The sequence below is a fragment of the Colletes latitarsis genome, chromosome 1, assembly GCF_051014445.1.
Source record: "Colletes latitarsis isolate SP2378_abdomen chromosome 1, iyColLati1, whole genome shotgun sequence".
Taxonomy (NCBI): Eukaryota; Metazoa; Arthropoda; class Insecta; order Hymenoptera; family Colletidae; genus Colletes; species Colletes latitarsis.
Window position 1 is genome coordinate 45,389,667 of NC_135134.1, and position 20,499 is coordinate 45,410,165.

General features: G+C 34.5%; 4 protein-coding genes and 1 long non-coding RNA gene across 9 annotated transcripts in view; 3 read left to right on the forward strand and 2 right to left on the reverse strand.

Moving 5' to 3' along the window:
- The window catches only part of LOC143344744 (uncharacterized), a 462,587-nt gene that overhangs the window by 34,099 nt on the left and 407,989 nt on the right, over positions 1 to 20,499 (reverse strand). The window lies entirely within an intron of this gene.
- Positions 347 to 4,608, forward strand: Vps53 (vacuolar protein sorting 53). The gene is made up of 13 exons (XM_076777037.1): positions 347 to 566; positions 1,032 to 1,432; positions 1,513 to 1,633; positions 1,704 to 1,840; positions 1,995 to 2,427; positions 2,501 to 2,847; positions 2,930 to 3,085; positions 3,164 to 3,289; positions 3,577 to 3,655; positions 3,731 to 3,879; positions 3,938 to 4,103; positions 4,163 to 4,309; positions 4,377 to 4,608. Exons 1-13 carry the CDS (start codon positions 441 to 443, stop codon positions 4,536 to 4,538), a joined length of 2,550 nt encoding a protein of 849 aa, XP_076633152.1. The 5' UTR covers positions 347 to 440; the 3' UTR covers positions 4,539 to 4,608.
- Rpl7a (ribosomal protein L7A) lies at positions 5,022 to 6,959 on the reverse strand. Its single transcript, XM_076777290.1, has 6 exons — positions 6,821 to 6,959; positions 6,357 to 6,471; positions 6,129 to 6,278; positions 5,817 to 6,037; positions 5,480 to 5,602; positions 5,022 to 5,263 (listed from the first exon to the last, which is right to left on the reverse strand). Exons 1-6 carry the CDS (start codon positions 6,833 to 6,835, stop codon positions 5,081 to 5,083), a joined length of 807 nt encoding a protein of 268 aa, XP_076633405.1. The 5' UTR covers positions 6,836 to 6,959; the 3' UTR covers positions 5,022 to 5,080.
- Positions 7,582 to 14,919, forward strand: Sgl (UDP-glucose 6-dehydrogenase sgl). Its single transcript, XM_076777159.1, has 6 exons — positions 7,582 to 7,847; positions 9,347 to 9,829; positions 11,617 to 11,814; positions 12,211 to 12,657; positions 13,120 to 13,275; positions 13,351 to 14,919. The coding sequence occupies exons 2-6, from the start codon at positions 9,368 to 9,370 to the stop codon at positions 13,525 to 13,527; spliced, it is 1,440 nt and encodes a 479-aa protein (XP_076633274.1). The 5' UTR covers positions 7,582 to 7,847; positions 9,347 to 9,367; the 3' UTR covers positions 13,528 to 14,919.
- Babo (TGF-beta receptor type-1 babo) overlaps positions 15,444 to 20,499 on the forward strand; it is a 52,329-nt gene continuing 47,273 nt past the window's right edge. For 2 of the 5 annotated variants that reach the window (XM_076771045.1, XM_076771026.1), the window contains exon 1: positions 15,444 to 16,468. In XM_076771045.1, the coding sequence (XP_076627160.1) occupies positions 16,384 to 16,468 (85 nt within the window). In that variant the 5' untranslated portion in view covers positions 15,444 to 16,383. The remainder of the gene's footprint in view (positions 16,469 to 20,499) is intronic. The other 3 variants (XM_076771019.1, XM_076771036.1, XM_076771054.1) reach the window with 2 other exon arrangements.

The following is a 20,499-nucleotide window of genomic DNA, read 5'->3' on the forward strand; positions in this document are numbered from 1 at the left end:
AATATATGTTGCAAAAATAGAATTGTTTTTCACATAAGTAGTAGTAAATAACAAATAACATGTGTTTCTATTTGATTTAACTATTTAAGTTCATGTTTATTATGTCAATTCTTTACATTAAAGAGAAACCGAAAAATGTTTTCATTTTGTATTTATTACAGATATACAGGAAACTAAATAATTATTAAAATACGAAAGATTCAAATAATATTTATAATACGAATGTGTAAATTTTATTATTTATTATATAATGATGTATTGTTGTATGTACTTAGTATAGAAACATTGTATTGTTACGTGACATGATATAAAAGTATTTCTAAATGAGCGACAAGTACAATACAAAACAGTTCCTTTCATACGTCGTCGTTGACGTATTCATGTAAATATACTGCGTGCCTTTGATATGCTTACACGAATATGTTTAAAATGAAGTACGTATGAATTACACAATTAGTGAAATTGAAGTAAAATCAGAGATGGAAGGACACGAGGAAGATGATTTAGAAGATTTAAATTCCACTATTTGTACGCTTCCACCGAACGTACAAAACGTAATCGAACAGGTTAGGATCACAGCGAAATTGTCAAACTGTTTACAGCTGTCATCTATCCTTAACAAGTAGTTGCGGTTTTCTTATCAGCTTTAATACTTTTTCATTGTTTATCAGTTCCTATATGTACTTCATCGATAAAATAATATCACATAAAAGAAAACCAAGATGTATTATAGTTAATTGAGTTTGATAACCCTTTCTCCAGATGTCAAACTTAGCTTGCACGACTTCTAACGCATTTGTTACCATAATTCAGTTGAAAAACTATCCACCACAGCCCATGTTACATTTTTAAGAATTTTATATAATATAGCATTTGTTTCAATTATGTTAATATGATAAAATATATTATATAGGTTAATCGAATATTCTAAATAATTGCACGATGCAATCTACAATTTACAATTCATTTTCTTAAACGGATATAATGTTTAGATTTAAATGAAATATTTTATATGTATTTTTTATTGTCAGGTCTTGCCTAGTACAGATCCATTGGATCAACCAAACTTTAATGTAGTAGACTACATAAATTCGCTTTTCCCATCAGAACAATCCCTCTCCAACATTGATGTTGTAGTGAGTAATATGGAATTAAAAATATGGACCATAGATAAAGAAATTCGGTCTGTGGTACGCGGTCAAACAAATATAGGTCAAGATGGAAGAGCAGCGTTAGAGGATGCACAGAAAGTTATAAAACAATTATTCGTGCATACTAAAGATATAAAAGATAAAGCAGAACAGTCTGAAGAAGTAGTCAAAGAAATTACAAGAGATATTAAACAATTAGATTTTGCTAAAAGAAATCTTACTGCTTCGATAACTGCTTTAAACCATTTACACATGCTTGTGGAAGGTGTAGATACTTTAAGGTATTACATCCTGATTTTTATTATTGAAAATAAACTTATTATAATTTATTAAATATAATTATACTCAAATGTTTTTTCAGGGTATTAACGCAAAAGAAACAATATGGGGAAATTATTTTGCCATTGCAAGCTGTAATGGAAGTAATGCAACATTTCAATAGTTACATGGATATACCTCAAGTAAAACAGTTGTCCGACGAAGTATGCAGTACTTAAATTTTTCGATACCATAATCAATGCGCGTCGTATTCATTAACATTTTCATTTAAAGGTGCGCCAGGTGCATGTTGAATTGGCTCAACAAATTACTGCGGATTTTAAACAAGCATTTTCTGGTCAGAATCCTAAATACTTTAATCAACTAACAGAAGGCTGCTTAGTATTATCTGTATTAGATCCCAAAGTCAAGTATGTATATTTATTATGTTTTAAGTAGTGGTGGGTTGGGTACCTGATATTTCGGATTCGGGTTGTTTATGATACTCGGGTACCCTTCCATCCTTAATTTTAAAGCATTTAAATAGTACCAAGGTGATTGTAACAAACTCATCTTTTTCACAAGGAAAGATCTGCTCACCTGGTTTGTAGGTATTCAATTGCAGGAGTATGCACATTTATTTGATGAAAATCAAGATTTCGCATGGTTAGATAAAATAGATCGACGTTATGCATGGATAAAAAAACATTTAGTTGACTTTGAACCGAAATTCGGAACGATCTTCCCACAAGATTGGGAGATTTCGGAACGAATTGCTGTACAATTTTGTCATGTTACACGAGAAGATTTAACTAAATTAATGCATAAACGACGTTCCGAAATAGATGTAAAGCTATTACTTTATGCGATTCAAAGAACGAGTAATTTTGAATCGTTATTAGCGAAAAGATTCAGTGGTGTTACTTTAGACAATTCTGAAACAGTGAATAAAAAAATCACGGTCACCGTAGACACTACAGATAAAGTTCCGGGCAACCCATTTGAAGAAAATGAACAGGTACCATGTTTCAACATGTACAATAAAAATCACTCTTGCAAGGAACGTATTAAAACGTTCTTCTGCTTATTAGGTACAAATTGAGAAACCAAAACCATCGCCATTTTCAAATCTCATAGGAAGATGTTTCGAGCCGTATCTGAACATCTACATAGAAAGTTTAGATCGCAATTTAGCAGATTTAATGGATAAATTTGTATCAGATTCGAAAACACAACCACCTGGTGCTAAAGATTTTGATGGGATTGAAGGTCCTAGTAGTGTTTTATCTTCGTGTGCAGATTTGTTTGTATTTTATAAAAAGTGCATGTTGCAATGTACACAACTTAGCACTGGCTCGATTATGTTGAATCTAGCTGAAACGTTTCAAAAGTACCTACGAGAATACGCTTTTAAAATATTGCAAAATAATTTACCGAAGTAAGTAAAATACGTGACATGTTACAGGCGTTCGTTGTTTGAAATTATTTTGTGATTCTCAATAATGTAAAATCTATTACAGAATTGGGGGCAGTGCTGGAATTGCCACAAGTATGAGTAGTATAACGCGTGATTTTCGAGATCTCTCAACTTCCGGTTTTATACAAAATTTTCAAAGTTTTTTAAAAGAAGGCGAAAGTACTAGATTTAGTAAAGAAGAACAATCACGCATATGCTGGTAAAGGTTTGCTCCTTGGCCTTATCTTCATTAGCATAATATTTAAGAAGAAATAAATTATATGAATATGCGTTTCAGCATATTGACAACGGCTGAATATTGCTTAGAAACAACACAGCAATTGGAAGAAAAACTTCGAGAAAAGACAGATAAATGTTATGCTGAAAAAATTAATTTGTCCCAGGAGCAAGATATTTTTCACAAGTACGTACCTATTTTGTATTTTTCTTCTTTGGGTAGTCCGAAATATGAGTTCAAGTCATTAAAAAATCGGTGAGATCTAACTAAAGTAGGAATTCTATCTTCGTGACCATTCGATACTAAATGTATCGAATATATCGAACTGCACTCGAACTCGCAAATTCCTTGATCCGCGAACACCTACCAACAAGGAAATATCGTGAACTTTTAACCGATTTTTAAACGTTAATTTTAATGCAACGTCGCGCAACATTTATTTATTTATGAAAACTGAATTCATTCCCTTTTAGCGTTATATCGAATTGTATTCAACTGCTTGTTCAAGATCTGGAGTCAGCATGTGAATCTGCATTAACTGCAATGACGAAAGTATTACTCTATTCACTTTTATTGAAATATGACGTAATTATAATCATTTATACCGATACATGAATAATTATTTAGGTTCAGTGGAGTGCCATAGAAGTTGTTGGCGACCAAAGTAATTACGTTAATACTATCGTGGCACATTTACGACAAACAATACCTACTATCAGAGATAGATTGTCCTCGTGCCGGAAGTACTTTACTCAACTTTGCGTGAAATTCGCGAGGTAACAAACATTTATTTAACATATTATTAAAGTATACTAATACAAGAATCGTTTGCAGCTCTTTTATAGTAAAATTAGTACAACAGTTGTACAAGTGTAAGCCTTTGAATACCGTGGGTGCTGAACAATTATTGTTAGATGTACACATGTTAAAAACTGCTCTCTTAGATCTTCCATTGACTGGTTATCAAGTTCAAAGAAAAGCTCCAGCAACATACACTAAGGTAATTACTTTTACTATTTGTCTAATGATATGTTATATTACGGTTTTTATTATAAATAGGTAGTAGTTAAGGGCATGGCAAGTGCTGAAATGATTCTTAAAATTGTAATGTCACCTATTGAATCTCCAAAAGATTTTGTAGTGCAATGTAGAATGCGTTTACCGGATCTACAAGCACCAGAATTTCAAAAAATTTTAGATATGAAGGTAATATTAATTGCTTTTAATGAGAATTTGAAACTTTCATTAGATTATTAACGATGTAAATTTCTAGGGTTTGAAAAAAACGGAACAAGTTTTACTTCTAGAACAATTCAAGCAACCTGAAAATATAGATGTTTTACATGACACTAGGAGTCATATTATTCAAGATAGTCCAGAACACGAAGCTGGACGAATAAGAAGACTAGAAAAATTAATAAAAAAAAGAATATAAACATATTTCATAGTAAAATCTTACATTGTATTGTACATACTCGATTGAAATATATCTATATAAAATGTGAGCATTAGAATGATATACATCCGTATACAGCAATGCTTGGATATCTGGAAATACGGAGCCGAAGTCTCGTAGTTATAAAAACATGGTTAATTTTCCGTTCCTAGAAAAGCACAAGTCAAGTGTTCGGCTTTGTATTTTGCCGAACGTAAAAAAAGACAGCGAATGAAATAAATAATACAAGGTGCTTCGTCCTTGCATTAGGTACTATTGATATAACTCAGATCAGATTACACTGTACGGTCCGTTCGATGTAGAATAACTAGTTTATCTATACAATCGAAAATGACTCAGCAGTTATCCAAGCATTGCTCTAAATTTGCTTTATCTCGATATACATAAAATCTTTATGTATTTGTCATTCATATTGAATTATATGTATAAACAAAGGATGTGTACCATTTAAAACACAGAATGTTCGATTTTTATACTTTATTGTTGTACATTGTAAACAATACCCGATGAACAGGACGATCTTAACCCTGTTTTTGTGCAAGTTCCTTCGCCTTTGCTTTCTCCAATTTAGCTATCCTAGCAGCAGATTTGCTGCCCAAGAGACCACCACCCCAATGACGGCGGATTTCGTCGTATCTATCATTGAAATTCGTCTTGATAGCTTCAACAATTTTCGCGAAGTTGGCTCTATCACCAGAATCCACCTAACACAAAAGTAAAATGTTATAGAAAAAACTAGAATTTGCTGAAAACACAGGTATCAGTAACAATATATCAGTTATATAGTTTATTATATCATAAATATCGTCAAGGGATTGGCTCTATTTAAACTCATCATATTATTAATAATTTTCAATTACGAAATATGAATAAAATAAAAATATTTTTAATTCAATAAAAAAAAAAACATTCATTTTTACCTGAGTCAGAGCCACTGCAGTACAAGTTTTGCGCCTAACGAGACGTCCTAAACGTGCTTTACCTTTTATAATACAGTAAGGTACACCCATTTTACGGCAAAGAGCTGGCAGGAAAAGAACTATCTGTAAATACAAATACTGTAATAGCTAATTGTAATGGAATAGTAAATTACCATCATGAAATTATTGTGTACATATATAACTCAGAATAATAATTATTTTTGTTTTCATGAACATTGATTATATTAATCAAGTTCTCAAGTGAAGAAATTCAACCATCATTGTTATAAATAAATTAAATATTATACTTTATTTAAAAAAAAAAATTTCCAAATACCTCTATTGGATCCACATCATGTGCAATCACTACAAGTTGAGCTTTTTTCTGTTCAACAAGCGTAGTTACTGTATTTGTTCCACTATGTACCATATTAGGTTTTTTGGTTGGGGTGTCTTCCTTCTTTGCAACTTTCTGTTCAGCTCTAGCTTTCAGTCTCATTTTCTTTACTGCAGCTGATTCAGGTCTGTATTTCTCCATCATTTTGAATAACTGTGTTGCTGAAATAACATAATAAATGAATCTTTGAATTAATAGGCTAAACTGTTATGATACTTTAATTTAAATTAAATATATATGCAAGGAATATACCTGTTTGTTTGTCCAATGTTTGAGTGAATTGATTGATTGGTGGCGGTACTTTCAATCTCTTTTGCAGCACAGCCCTTTGCCGTTGAATGCGAATATATTTGGGCCATTTCACAAAGCGACTAAGATCACGAGCAGGTTGAATATCCTGTCCTAAACATCAAATTCTTTTATCAACACAGCATATAAATACTACACGACTTAATTGTTGTTTTGAGTATTTTCATTTACCAATTCCAAAATTACGGGTGCGCTTTTCAAATAAAGGATTAGTTTGTTTTTTTGGTTCAATCTTCTTTACTGCCAGTGGTGCAGCTGCCACCTTTTTCCCTACCTTCTTCTTCGGCTATATTTTTATAAAAATGTATTCATTAATATAATTATTTAATTAGTAAACATTAAGATACGTTCACTACTTTTGTGTGAAATCATACGCTTCGTAAACATTGTGGTTAATTATATTAAAAGAAATGTTTCCTTAATAAGTATGAAATATTTACATTTTTATATTAAAAAAAAATAACTTAATTTACAGTAACACATAAATATGATGAATGGATAAATACGCCACGTGAGGAAAATATATTTATATTTCAATGCATCCAAAACATGCCAAATTTTAACCATTACAAATCATAGTAATAACACGTCACTTTCAGAAATATTACTTTTATTCGGCAATTTGGTAAGTTTACCTTCTTTTGGACCATTGTTACAATTGTGAATGTAACGGATTCTTTATATCAAAACGGATATAAAAGTCCTGTACTTCGCTTACACGACGCGAAGTACGGCCGCCGAAAACGAAAAGGACAATTCGACAAGCAGCGCCTCCACAGCCAACAGCGCCTCTTGACAAATACCATTTTAATGTAATTGTTTCTAGAGAAGAAACCCAGTGTGTAATTTTTCTTTTTAGAGTCATCTATCGGAGTTTCCTGTAATAATGATTTCAAAAAGTTATGTAGGTCCGAAGATAAATTGTATTACTTTGAAATTCTAATATTTGATTATTTTCATTTCATTTTTACAGGTGTAAAAAGTCCTCACATTACATAGATTTAGATATATTTTTCATTACATACGTATAATGTAACTGAATGCATGCGTTTATAAAGATCTAGTTTATAAACAGATTAAGTAATCGAAATAATTTTAGTTGCAGAAACAAAATATATATGCCTTTAAATATGTTATTAATACAGAATAAATACTATTTACTTATATTTTATCTTATAATAGATGACAGATTAAAAATAATTTAAAGTACATTCTTCTGATTAATATCGAAACGATATGTTTCTTTTTCTCAATTTTGTTTTTCCTGCAAGAGGCGGTTTGTTCTTTCGAAAAGCGTTCTGAATTTTTTAAAGGCGCATGCGCAAATGGAATACTGATTGGAATGTAGCAACAGTAGGGGCCGCGCGTGCGACTTACGCGCCTCCAGTTTAGACTATTTCGTGATGAGAGACGCTTAGCATCCGAGCTGCGTCAGTGTTCGTAACGTGTCGACGTTTCGTCTGCGTTACGTTCCTGTCATGAACGTTACTGCTGTCTGCTATTCTAAAAACTTTCATTCATTAGTGTGTTTGTGACGGTACGTGATCTGGGTGGGTGGTTAGTGATCGCTGACTTATCGTGACATTTCCTTCCGTCCACTCGTCGATGCCGTGAAGCTTCGTATTTTTTATCACGGTGTACTTTTAGAAGCATTAGCTACAGGTAATAACATGAGGTCAAGGGTGCTTTTATTACTTTACTTTAATCCTTTCTGGTTAACAAAGCACCGTACGGGGATACAAAGAATTTCTTCCGTAAACCGGCGAGTATTTTACGGAAACTAAGCTCTACGGGTACTGTAACTTACATTTATCGAGTTTGGAAATTTTGTACATCACAGTAATTTAATAATATGCTCGCTGATTCACAAAAAAAGTGTCTTATTTCTTATACCTTCGTGTGATCTTCATCGATCGTCAAAGGGGTAAATGTTCATCGTACAAAAAACTCGTTTATTCAGATTCTTTAAAAGTATCGATAGTTCCGTAAAATAACTGCTGCTTGTAACGTACGCTATATTCGTCGTCTGGCATTCCGTTAACGGTTATTGACAAAAACGTTAAAAAAGAACGTTTGCGATTAAATTAACTGAATGGTAAACTGTTGTATTGAAAAATATACGTTATTTTAATTGGAGTAATATACGTAATCTTAAACTAGTGTTTGAGGCATGACTCAATTCTGTAGTAATAATATAAAAAGGTACTTAAGATAATTTCAGATAGTACGTCAGACTTAGTTATTACAAAGTAATAAGAGTAATGCATTCGTGGAAAAAGTAGATTCTTATCTTATTTTAACGACAACTAAATTAAAACCTTAAATAAGCATTGTAACTTACTTTACAATTAAAACAACGCGAAAGTTAAAATAGACTTGTTTGATCGATTCGGATTGTTTGTACAATGATTAATGGGCGTCTTATGTATATGTGTCTTAATTTGCTTTTCACAATACAGTAAATATTATTCAAACCGTTAACTGCATTAAATTTTCCGTGTAGTTTGTTATCATCGCGATGTTTCATGCAAGATAATAGTAGTGTTGTTTCGAATTTTACAACGGTACAAGCTACGTTGTTTTTTGCGAATTTTTCTACAAACCTAACTTCGTATCGCGTTTATAAAATATTAATAAATTTCAAACTTTGTAGTACAGAATTTATATTATGCACTATATACTATAAAGACGATCAAATTTATCCATAATTGTACAGGGTGTTCGGCCACCCCTGGGAAAAATTTTAATGGGAGATTCTAGAGGACAAAATAAGATGAAAATCAAGAATAGCAATTTGTCGATTGAGGCTTCATTACAAAGTTATTAACGTTTAAAGTTCCGCCTGTAGAACGGCAATATGCGTACAGCTGCGTGCATAGTGGTTCTCACCCAGCATGAGAAACTCTATTTAGTGACGTATCGACAGCCTCACAGTTTTGTGAGTGAGAACCACTATGCACACAGCTGTTCGCAGATCACCGTTCTACAGACGGAACTTTAAACGTTAATAACTTTTTGACGAAGTCTCAATCAACAAATTGTTATTCTTGATTTTCGTCTCATTTTGGCCTCTAGAATATCCCATTAAAATTTTTCCCGAACATCCTGTCTACGAAAGGTATAAATACTGCTCAGTAACGAATAATAATATTAATCGGTAGGTAGAGTTTCGATATTTCGAAATGACGATCAGGAAAATTTGCTGCATCGGTGCCGGATACGTGGGCGGTCCTACCTGCAGCGTTATAGCTTTGAAGTGTTCCGAGGTGCAGGTGACCGTCGTCGATAAGAGCAAAGAGAGGATCGCTCAATGGAATTCCGACAAATTGCCTATTTATGAGCCCGGTCTGGACGAAGTGGTGCGGAAGTGTCGCGGGAAAAATTTATTTTTCTCCACCGATATGGAGACCGCGATCAAAGAGGCGGACCTGATTTTCATCTCCGTGAACACGCCGACGAAAACGTTCGGCAACGGTAAAGGAAGAGCGGCGGATTTGAAGTACGTCGAGAGCGCTGCCAGAATGATCGCAGAAATTGCGATCGGGGACAAAATCGTTGTCGAGAAGAGCACTGTGCCAGTTAGAGCGGCCGAGAGTATTATGAACATTTTGCGTGCCAATCACAAACCGGGCGTTTCGTATCAGGTAATGTTATTAACTAAAAAAGGAAAATTTTGATTATTTATTTTAAGGGAAAATTATTCTGATCGTTTACTTAATACGTTGAATAATAGGTAGGTCATTTCTAGGTATGGAAAACCGATATGGCGGTCAACGTGTTAATATAATATTAAATTTATTTAAAACGATACATATGTATTCAAAGGTTCATTTAGTATCGTATCTTTTACCAATTTCATAAGGCTGAATAAGTATAATACTGATATTGAATCTTAAATAGAATCTCTATCATTTAGTTTTAATGAAATTTTAGCAAGTTATGTTACTTCATATTAAGTCATGTATATTTCGTTGCTAAATATTTATATTTTCTATTAAAATAATTTTTTAATAGAAAGTAGATGATATAAAAGAATTATAGCACAGCAGGATGTTTTATTTAAATTTTGTTTTTTTCGGGAGTTATCAAGGATAGCATCTTTTTATGGAATTATGCGATTCTTTAACGCAAGCGGAAAGAACGTAATGAAATTATAGCCGGAACAAAGTGAATTGACCACTCAAGGTCACTTCCGGGAATGTAATTTACACCGAACATGACTTCCACTTATCGTTGTGCTCAGCTTACTTGCTGTTAGTACAGGAAAGTATGTGTTTGTGCATTTGCGCAAAGTGATAAGAGATAAGAGAGTGATGGAGTAGCCAAACAACACATAGGGGTACGGCGGGAACCGTCTGGATAGTTATTTGTATTTCGAATACAAACAGGCACGAGACCTGTAAATTCACAATTTTAAACACGTTTCATTTCATTAATAAACGTATTCCGAATAAAGCAAATATTATTATAATGTATATTCGTAGTCATCTTTACTCCACAATAACCAGTTTGGAAGGATTAACGGCATTGTAAAATATTTTGATCATTTTTATTATGAGCTTCGCGACATTGAAAGATTGAATTTTGCATTGTACACATTTCATGTTAATGCAACATTGATTTTTTCTATTATTTCCTGTTTCACATCAACCTTCGTGCTGTATTTATTCTTTCATTAGTATTGGAGAAAAGCGACACTGAAACAAAATATAAAATCATTACCTTTTTCTAATTGACCCGTTTTGGGCTCGTATAACATTCTTTTCCTATGTATAGTTTAAACGTTTAATTTCAGAATATTCTGTATTATATATTTTGTAAAACAATTAGGGATACCGTTTTTGTAGAAACTAATAAATACTATTATACGTATGTATTCGATAAAAGTATACGCCGAATATGATTAATTTTCACTTTGCATTTAATTGAATTATTTTCAATGAGATACCGTGTATTTAAGATACAATTAGTTTTATCGAACATAAAGTGTCGAAGGTTTTAAATTACAGGATATTTTAACGTGCTATTAGGCGTTTAAACAAGTAAGTAATCTGATTAATTTCAATATTGTATTCGTGTTGGCACAGCGGCTAATTTATTATTTCTATAGACATTTAAATACTTAATTTTACGGTTTATGAAAAGTTTTCAGAATATTCCAAGGTGATTACCCAATAACTGAAAGTAATTTTTATTCATGCCCCCTTTTTTGTATCCGTCGTTAACCGATGTCCGAGGCACGGTCAGCAATTACCTGATTTAATACCTGTTGAGTTTATGCCGGTCGTTCGAGGCGTTCCTTCGCTCCGTTCGCTACGATCGTTCATGACCTTTTTCCTTCGCGATTAGCTGGCCTTTTTATATTTGTCGCGCGTCGTTCGCGATCATCGACAGCAGGATTCGCAACGTAATAACAACGCTATCGTTTCAGATCTTATCAAACCCGGAATTTTTAGCCGAGGGAACCGCCATCGATGACCTGGTGCACGCGGACCGCGTTTTAATCGGGGGCGAGGACTCTCCCGAAGGACACGCCGCCATCGAGGAATTATGCAAGGTGTACGAGCACTGGATACCGAGAAAAAATATTTTAACGACCAATACTTGGAGTTCCGAGCTATCGAAGCTAGTAAGTAAAGTGTTCACCAGCTGTAACGAACGAGAAGGAAACACATTGTTTGCGAACTTCTAATGAATGAACTTAATTAACTTTTATTCGGTGCATCTGCAGTGTATGTTATTGGCGTATTTTATTTAGCATTAAACCTTAAATTCTATTTAATTTACTGAGTACTACTAAAGGTTCTTTTTCGTTATGTATCAAAGAAACATTACACTATATGTATGCCTCTATACGAGTTTCAATAATTTAGTAAAATTTTCATGTTTTATTGAGAAAATATGAACCGCTAGGTGTACGATTTTAAATGACAGTCACTGTGTATAGGCGTTTAATTCATGCCGATTTTTAACGTAGCAAAATAAACTGTTGCTCAACCGACTTTGAATTCAATTGCGATTTCAGGCCGCCAATGCCTTTTTGGCACAACGCATATCAAGCATAAATTCACTCTCGGCGGTGTGCGAAGCCACTGGTGCCGATGTGTCCGAGGTAGCTCGGGCGGTTGGCCTTGACTCACGAATAGGATCGAAGTTCCTTCACGCATCGGTTGGCTTCGGTGGCTCTTGCTTCCAGAAGGACATTCTCAACTTGGTGTATATATGCGAATGCTTGAATTTACCTGAGGTAGCAGCCTATTGGCAACAGGTTATAAACATGAACGAATACCAAAAATCAAGGTTCTCGGCCAAAGTAATAGAATCTCTGTTCAATACCGTTACGGACAAAAGGATTTCTATGCTGGGCTTCGCCTTCAAGAAAAACACCGGCGACACGCGTGAGTCACCGGCCATTCACGTTGCTAAGACTCTGCTGGACGAGGGTGCTATGCTTCACGTATACGATCCCAAGGTGATCTTTTTCAACGAGAGTATATCGACCGATTCGATTTTGTTCGAAGAATTATGCCACGTAGTTGGCGCGATTATTTTTAAATGGAATTGTTAAAAAAACTTGGAGATCAACTTCGTCTCTTTAAATGGAATCTGTATTTTTTTGTTTTTTTTAACGCAGATTGATTGATGCTATTGTTAAAATATTTCGAAACAAGGCGTGTTTAAATTTTGGCAGTTTTTCTCGTTACAGCATCCGGCCAACTTATCGCCCAGTTTGATCGATAGAGAACATCTGGCTCGAAGGTTTACTCTTTCTGTCTTGCAAATCTAACAATAATCGTGTATATTTCGTTAAAAAAGTGATCTTGTGAATATTTTTGACATCTCTGTTTAAAAAATAATCTTACAACCTCAAACTCTAAAAATGATTGCTAATAAAGGTGATGGTTTTTTTGTTACTTGGTACTCTTTCGTGCAGGTCGAAGAAAATCAAATTTTGGAAGATTTAACTCATCCGAGCGTAACGAACAATCCTGAGCATGTAAAAAGTAGGATTAATATTTACAAGGACGCTTATAGCGCTACAAAAGACACGCATGCTATTGTCGTGTGTACGGAATGGGATGAATTTGTAGTGAGAAACAATTGTACTATATAAGTATTTGGAATATAATTCTATAATTGATCATCACTTTTCCTAATTTTATAGGAATTGGATTATAAACAAATCTACTTGAATATGATGAAACCGGCATACATTTTCGATGGACGGAAAATTTTGGACCACGATAGGTTACAGAAGATCGGTTTTATTGTTCAAACTATTGGAAAGAAGATTACGAGGACTGCTATTTCGAGAGCATGGGGAAGCCAAACGCAAATATAAATGAAATTACGTGGAAGATTTCGATGAACTCGCATCTTCTAATTTGAAAAATTATTTTAACTATCTTTGCTTCTAATTTTATTAGGTTTTATATCCCTGTTCATCGTATTTCTTATTTCTTAAATTTCGGTGAATTAATTCCTAATAATTTCAATGATATATTATTACAAAAGTATTCAGGATAATGAAGAGGACGTTAACTACTAGTATAAACATTCGAAGGTAAATACGTCTTTTTGAGGACGCGTGTGTATTCAAAATGCAGCAATTATCGCTTTCAGTAACGAAAGCAACATCAGTTGTATCAAATACTCGTATAAATTTTTCTTAGTAATATCTACAATTATTTGAATTATATTCATATATAATTATGAACTGCAATATCTCTTATTTTTTATTGAAATAAGTTGCAAGTTCTATTGCAAATCTATCAATCGTGGGCACTTATGCAATCGGATAAATGGTATTCTATAAAACGAAGCAGAATTTGCAACATTTTTTTGTATCCAATACTGTGTGTATGACAAATAATTTTCGAGTATAAGGTTCGAGATGTAGTACATTCCTACAAAAATGTACTTGCATACAAGTATTCGCATTTTATTGAAGAAGTAGGTTGATAACTACTTGTATTTTACACTCATTATTATTATTATGTTCTCTACATTGATTATTTTCTTTTGCATTTTCTAAGGAATATTTCTGTCGATTTAGGACCTTATTATAAATTGTGTCCTTATAGATAATATTTTTACATATTTGAATGATTTTTATTAATGGATGTATCATTTTCAAAAGGTGACGAAATCTTTACTAAAGCGATTTCTCATTTTATGGTGGGGAGATGCATTAGGTTTTAAAAGTATTATTAATATTTTTTTTCATAGTGATAACGTTAAGAATGTATGAAAGGAAGTACAGGAATAATATTAACGTTACATTTCGTGTATAGCATTCGTGAAAACAATTTAAAAAATTTAGTAAACAACCATATTTTTCACAATAGTTTTACAAAAATTATTTTTATTGTTTTTGATTATATGAAATTATTATAAATTATGATTAAACATACTCTTGTTTTGCTTTTCTGGTTATACATATACACTCAGAATTTATAAATAAACGTTGATAGAAAATTTTCTAAAAAAAAAAAAAAATTTTTATTTCCATACCATTTTCCGTCATTTTATGTTCTTCTGTATGTATTTCTTTCGCATTCCCTAGACGAAATGTTTCGCTATTTTTAGATAAGCATTTCGGCGCTCCATTCCTTCGAACGAACGTGAGTCCAGTGAAAAAACTTGTTCTTTTTCTTGTTAAGTTCTTGTAACTTCCTACTAGTCGAATGTTCTTTACTATTTCATAACCTTATCAAAATACGAAATTTGCAATACGATGTATATACATATAAAGTTCCAAGACACAAATAAAACAATATCCGAATGAGAACGTTTTGATATTATTCGTTAAATATTTTAATTGTCAACGATTATTCGTTAAATTTAAACAGTGATAAATATTCAAAAATTCAAATATAATGTTAAGCGATTAATGGAAACTTCGCGATTCGTCAAGGTGTCGCTGCGGTCGTTACGGCCCTGCCATAAAACTCGTTCTTTTTCTTGTTAAGTTCTTGTAACTTCCTGCTAGTCGAATGTTCTTTACTATTTCATAACCTTATCATAAAATACGAAATTTGCAATACGATGTATATATATGTACATATATAAAGTTCCAAGACGCAAATAAAACAATATCCGAATGAAAACGTTTTGATATTCGTTAAATACTTTAGTTGTCAACAGTGATAAATATTCAAAAATTCAAATACAATGTTAAGCGATTAATAGAAACTTCGCGATTCGTCAAGGTGTCGCCGCGGTCGTTACGGCCCTGCTATGGAAGAGCGATGGCGCCGTTGAAGGAACTACTGGCTGCAGAAGCAGAGGCAGCAGCAGCGGCAGTGACGGCAGTAGCGGCAGCAGTAGCAACAGTATAAGTCGCTCGGTCCGCGTTCGCCGTGAAAATTCGCGAGTGTCTCGCGTGACAGCAGTGTTCCCGAGGTTACATTAACGAACCGTGGTCGATGATGTCGAAGTGTCGTCGCCGCGTGATTCGCGCGAGATCGAACCATTCATCGAGGTGCCAGTGAATCGTTTCGTGCGTTGTTATTTTTTTCCTTGTCGCGCGCGCGTGTCCTCTCTTTCTGTTAGCCAAGAGGGATAATAGGCCGGGCCTATCAGCACAGTAGGAAAATGGCGGCTCGCCTTGCGCGGTGTAGACGACGAGGGGCAACGGGGCTGTTCGTGTAACAGCGACAAACCAACAAACGAAAAAAAGATAACCTCTCCTGTCCGTCGCGTTCCCTGCCAAAGTGCGCGGTGCCGATCGTTCGTTCGATCGGGAGTGTTGGCGCGACAAAAAAAAAAAAAAAAAGAAAAAAGAAGAGACACCTCCTTGCCCGCGTATACACATCATATACACCGCGAGTTGCGATGACAGCGGTACGTGGAGAGCGAAGGAAAAACAACACGAGAGGCGAGTAACGAAGAACCACTGTGCGTTCCGTTCGTGCACGCGTGTGTGCGCTCGCATGAGAGCGAGTACCGATCAACGGTGACAAGTGTTCCGTCGACGGGGAACTATAGCCTTATCCCCGCGTCGACAAGAAGATGATATTACGGGCACCGAGGTACCGCCGTGCGTACGTCGATCGCGATCCTCGTGCTGCTGTTTACTGTCGTCGCCATTGAGCCTACGGCCGCTTTCGCGAAAATCAGTTTTTTCGCGAGAGAAGAGAGAGGCCGTGGACGGGACGACGACGACACGCGACAACGACGAAAAGCTTGGGGGAAGATGAGAGGCGCGTGCGACGGCGGCATCGCGAGCTTTCTCGCTCTGGCGCTCCTCTGTTTATTCCACACGTTATGCCTTGTGGACGGTACGTAATGCTTTTACTACCCGTAAAACTTCTCCCTCTGTCTTTCTATCCCTTTCGTTGTCGCGTTGATCCCTGTCTTCCCATCCGTCTGGCTGTCCTACCTGTCTGTCATTATTTCTGCCTTCTGTTCGACCGTCGTTCCCGCTCTTTCCCTCTTTCTTTCGCTTTTCGAAGCGCGTAACGTTGCGTAAGCAACGCGGCACTGCACGCAGAAGGGCCGATTAATCTTGTTGTACGAGGTTCGTCGAGTATGCGGAAGGGTACGTTTAATCGGAGCAAACTGTACGGTCCTCCATCTCATGGTCAATTGATATGGTTGTTTTTTTCGGCTGGCCACGTTTCTTGTCCATTATTTTCTCTCGTTCCTCGGTGATTAGCGAAACGTTCTACCGAAGTCGTGCACTCGATCGGTACTCGCGTATATTTTTTTGCGTGCACTATTAGCGAGTACTTATCGCTTTATGCCGTGTCACTTGATTATTATTATTATTATTACACGGTAACGATTCCATTACTCGACACGTATCGTACCCGCTGTGCCTTTCCATTTAGCATTGTATTCAACATAAAATCGGATGTACGATATTCATTGGCCCGATAATTGACACTGTTTTGTAATACACGGATCAACGAAATTAAAAGTAGACTTTAATCAAACAATGTTCTCATACGGTAAAACATTATCACTATATTAAGTGATTATCACTTGATATTTAAATTCATCTTTCTAAAGTGTCAAAAATTGCAATTCTATGATTTGAGTGTGTGGTTATCATTGTAATGCTTCTATATACATATTCCGCGTACGTTATGAGGTATTGGAATTAACCGAATATTAAAAGTTGATATTATTAAATTTACTTTATGTAAAATAACAATCAATTGGATGGTCTTTTATAGCATATTTATACTTACGTTACCTAGGTTATTTGTCCATAACTTCCTACATAGTTTTGTGCAAATTCAATGCATATTATTACGCGGTTGCTACGTGGTAAAGTATGAATATATTAATTGGAAAAACTACATGTATATTAATGTCTAAAGACCAGTTTAATGTCTTGTTAGTTTTGTATAAAATGTATGAAGTATTTGCGTATAAAAATTAAGAATCTTTCAGTTAATAGACCTTCACGTATAGTTAGAATTTCTATTGGGATAGAAATACAGGTTTTCGAGTAACATTTTACTTATTTTTGTCGAATACGCAACGTTATGTCGCACTTATTTTCATAATGAAGGTAGAGATAAACATTATCTTGCGATTTTGAAATCCAATCGTGTTCAACCGATACGTAATCTTTCCCGCAAATACGTTGCATATGTATACAATTGATTCTTTAATGAAGCACCTTGAAGGCTACTGTATTATGAACTTATTATAAGCGTGTCTTCGCCAGCTGTCCTCTTATCTCTGTCTGCGTGTCGATAGTTAATTAAGATACTTTCCAGTCTATCCTTTTTTGCCTGTTTTACTGTCCCGCTGACCTTTCTTTGACACAGCTCAAGAAGAATTTCTCTCGAATGTCGTCTTTAAAAATTTGCAAAACGATTTTGCTAAAGATCAGTCGACAAAATGGTAAATATTTTTAATCCTTTAAGAATTTTTTAGATATGTACTCAATTTAGTATTGCTGTGTTTTCAGAGTTTTCAAAAATTTTATTTTTTATTAAACACTGTTGTTGCTTCACTTAAAATCTTGCATTTGTTTTTTTATGTAAAAATTACATATACAGGGTGTTCCGTCACCCCTGGGAAAAATTTTAATGGGGGATTCTAGAGGCCAAAATAAGACGAAAATCAAGAATAGCAATTTGTTGATGGAGGCTTCGTTAAAAAGTTATTAAAGTTTAAAGCTCCGCCTGTACTGAATTTTTTTCTCGAAAATGTGCAAGATTTCGGGGGTATGTCTATTCACCAAAAATTATTGTAATTGACCTCCGCAACTGAAAATAATTTTTCCAAAACGATTTAAAATTTTTTTTTTCTGTCGAAAAATTTCACATTCTCGAATTGTTTTCTCGAAAGTGGGTAGGATTTCGTAGGTATGTCTATTTACCAAAAATGATTGTAATTGACCCCTGCAACCGAAAATAATTTTTTTAAAACGATTTGAAATTTTTGAATTTAATTGTTAATAACTTTTTAACGAAGCCTCAGTCAAGAAATTGATATTCTTGATTTTCGTCTTATTTTGGCCTCTAGAATCTTTTAAAATATCGGATTAAAATCTTTCCCAGGTGTGGTCGAACACCCTGTATACGGAATATATTAATACTGAATACCTAAGACCAAATGGCTTAAATATTAACATCCCAATGCGTATTATTATAATATTATTACACAAATATTAAAAGACTGGAAGATCTAACTGTACACGTGCATTTATTCTGAAGTTGCATGTTTCAATTAATTCCTGGTTACCTTTCAAAATACAGTCCCATTGTTCCAAATACCGTTCGTGCTTATTCAACCTCTTAACTGTGTAATTATTTTCCCAGGAGAGTCTGATTACTTGGAATTCCTCTTACTGAAAATAATCAGTTCCTATATTTAGAATACATTAATAAAATATTCAAACCTTTCAAAGTATCATTCTAATAAAATCACAAATTTAAATCACAGTTTTTTCGTTAACTGTGTAAGTAAAATGCTTGCCCATTTTTGTTGCGCGGTATTTTTTTTATAGACCATCGGAACTTCTTATAGCTCAGCTCGCGATTACATTCAGAGTGTCCCAGATGTAAGTGACAAAAATTCGTCACCTTATTTTCTTCATTTTAAGAGAGAGAAAGGTCATGCTGACGCAAGAGTGTACAAGGGACGTTACAAATCACCAGTCTTCGTTGAAATTTTATATATAACAAAACAAAAATAGCAGCAAAAGTTCTCTTATTGTTACGCTTGGACTAATTTTCATCAATTTACAGATGTCTCGAGTCGCCCACTTTATTTTATTTTCGTAATAAAATTTTTCACAAAAATCAAACTAAGGAACTTTCATCGATTCCATAATAATCGTCACGGTAAACGTTGACTTCTCTCGTTTGTATCGTCGCGAAATTTGTCCCAGCTTCGTGGGTTTCTATCAGCGAGGTTTAAGCTTTATGTAGGCGAGATCTCGATCTATGTTCGCGCGTCTGTAACGTTTGGTAATTGGTTCGTAAATGTAAATCTCGTCCAGTTTGCCATTTTCCACCGGGGGACGGTACGGACGAGCCACGAGATCGAATCTGTGGCGCTTATTCCACCGGAGCACATTGTTATTCCGCGGATTCTTAAGACTATTAGCGTTCGCGGAGCGCTGATAAAACGGTCGTAGGTCGGGAAAAAGGCTGCCGGCATCGCGGCAACGACCTTAACAAGACACTGTGTGCACCAGTGACGAGCAACCCGTGGACCATACGTGGTTTCCTTCAGCGAGAAAAAATTTCCTCGAAATTGGTTCCCTTATTTAATTTATAAGGAGCCTCGCAACACGTTAAACTAGTTCTAACTCTGTTAAACTGGCAGAATCAGCAAAACAAAATAGAACTCATTGGAGTATTTAGTATTCGCGTTGTATCAAATTTTACCGCCAAAAATAATTTTATTCAATGTATCGTTTCGAAGAAATCAGTACCACCAGACAGTCAAAGAAATAATTAAATATTTTTATTCATTCTAATATCGTTTATTAAAGTCTGATTAATTACACCAGTCAAATATGAAATTTATTCATCGAAATTTGCGAAAAGATACAAATCAAATATTTTTAGAAAAATCCATCAGTGTTTACACAAATTTTCCTCGGTGCGAATCATAGCTTGAATCCTTCTTGGCACACTTAAAATACATTTTTCAACGTTACCTCTCGATTCTTCATAGCGATGCCTAATTTGCAATGGTTTCATTGGTTAAATTTAGCGTTTTAAAATATTTAGAGTTTATAATTTAGTATTTTAAAATATCGAGAACATCAAGAACGCCTATTTAGTAAATTTAGAACTTTCGACGCGCGATATTAATAATTTAACCATCCATTGTAAGC

Excerpts from the sequence above, each read along its gene's own strand:
- Vps53 (XM_076777037.1), top strand. The coding sequence starts at position 441 with ATGAATTACACAATTAGTGAAATTGAAGTAAAATCAGAGATGGAAGGA. Across the intron at positions 2,428-2,500 it reads CATTTGAAGAAAATGAACAG|GTACAAATTGAGAAACCAAA; the intron begins GTACCATGTTTC and ends TCTGCTTATTAG. Across the intron at positions 2,848-2,929 it reads TTGCAAAATAATTTACCGAA|AATTGGGGGCAGTGCTGGAA; the intron begins GTAAGTAAAATA and ends AATCTATTACAG.
- Rpl7a (XM_076777290.1), bottom strand. Across the intron at positions 6,279-6,356 it reads CACCCGTAATTTTGGAATTG|GACAGGATATTCAACCTGCT; the intron begins GTAAATGAAAAT and ends TTTGATGTTTAG. Across the intron at positions 5,603-5,816 it reads ATGATGTGGATCCAATAGAG|ATAGTTCTTTTCCTGCCAGC; the intron begins GTATTTGGAAAT and ends TTGTATTTACAG.
- Sgl (XM_076777159.1), top strand. The coding sequence starts at position 9,368 with ATGACGATCAGGAAAATTTGCTGCATCGGTGCCGGATACGTGGGCGGT. Across the intron at positions 9,830-11,616 it reads AACCGGGCGTTTCGTATCAG|ATCTTATCAAACCCGGAATT; the intron begins GTAATGTTATTA and ends CTATCGTTTCAG. Across the intron at positions 12,658-13,119 it reads TTCACGTATACGATCCCAAG|GTCGAAGAAAATCAAATTTT; the intron begins GTGATCTTTTTC and ends TCTTTCGTGCAG.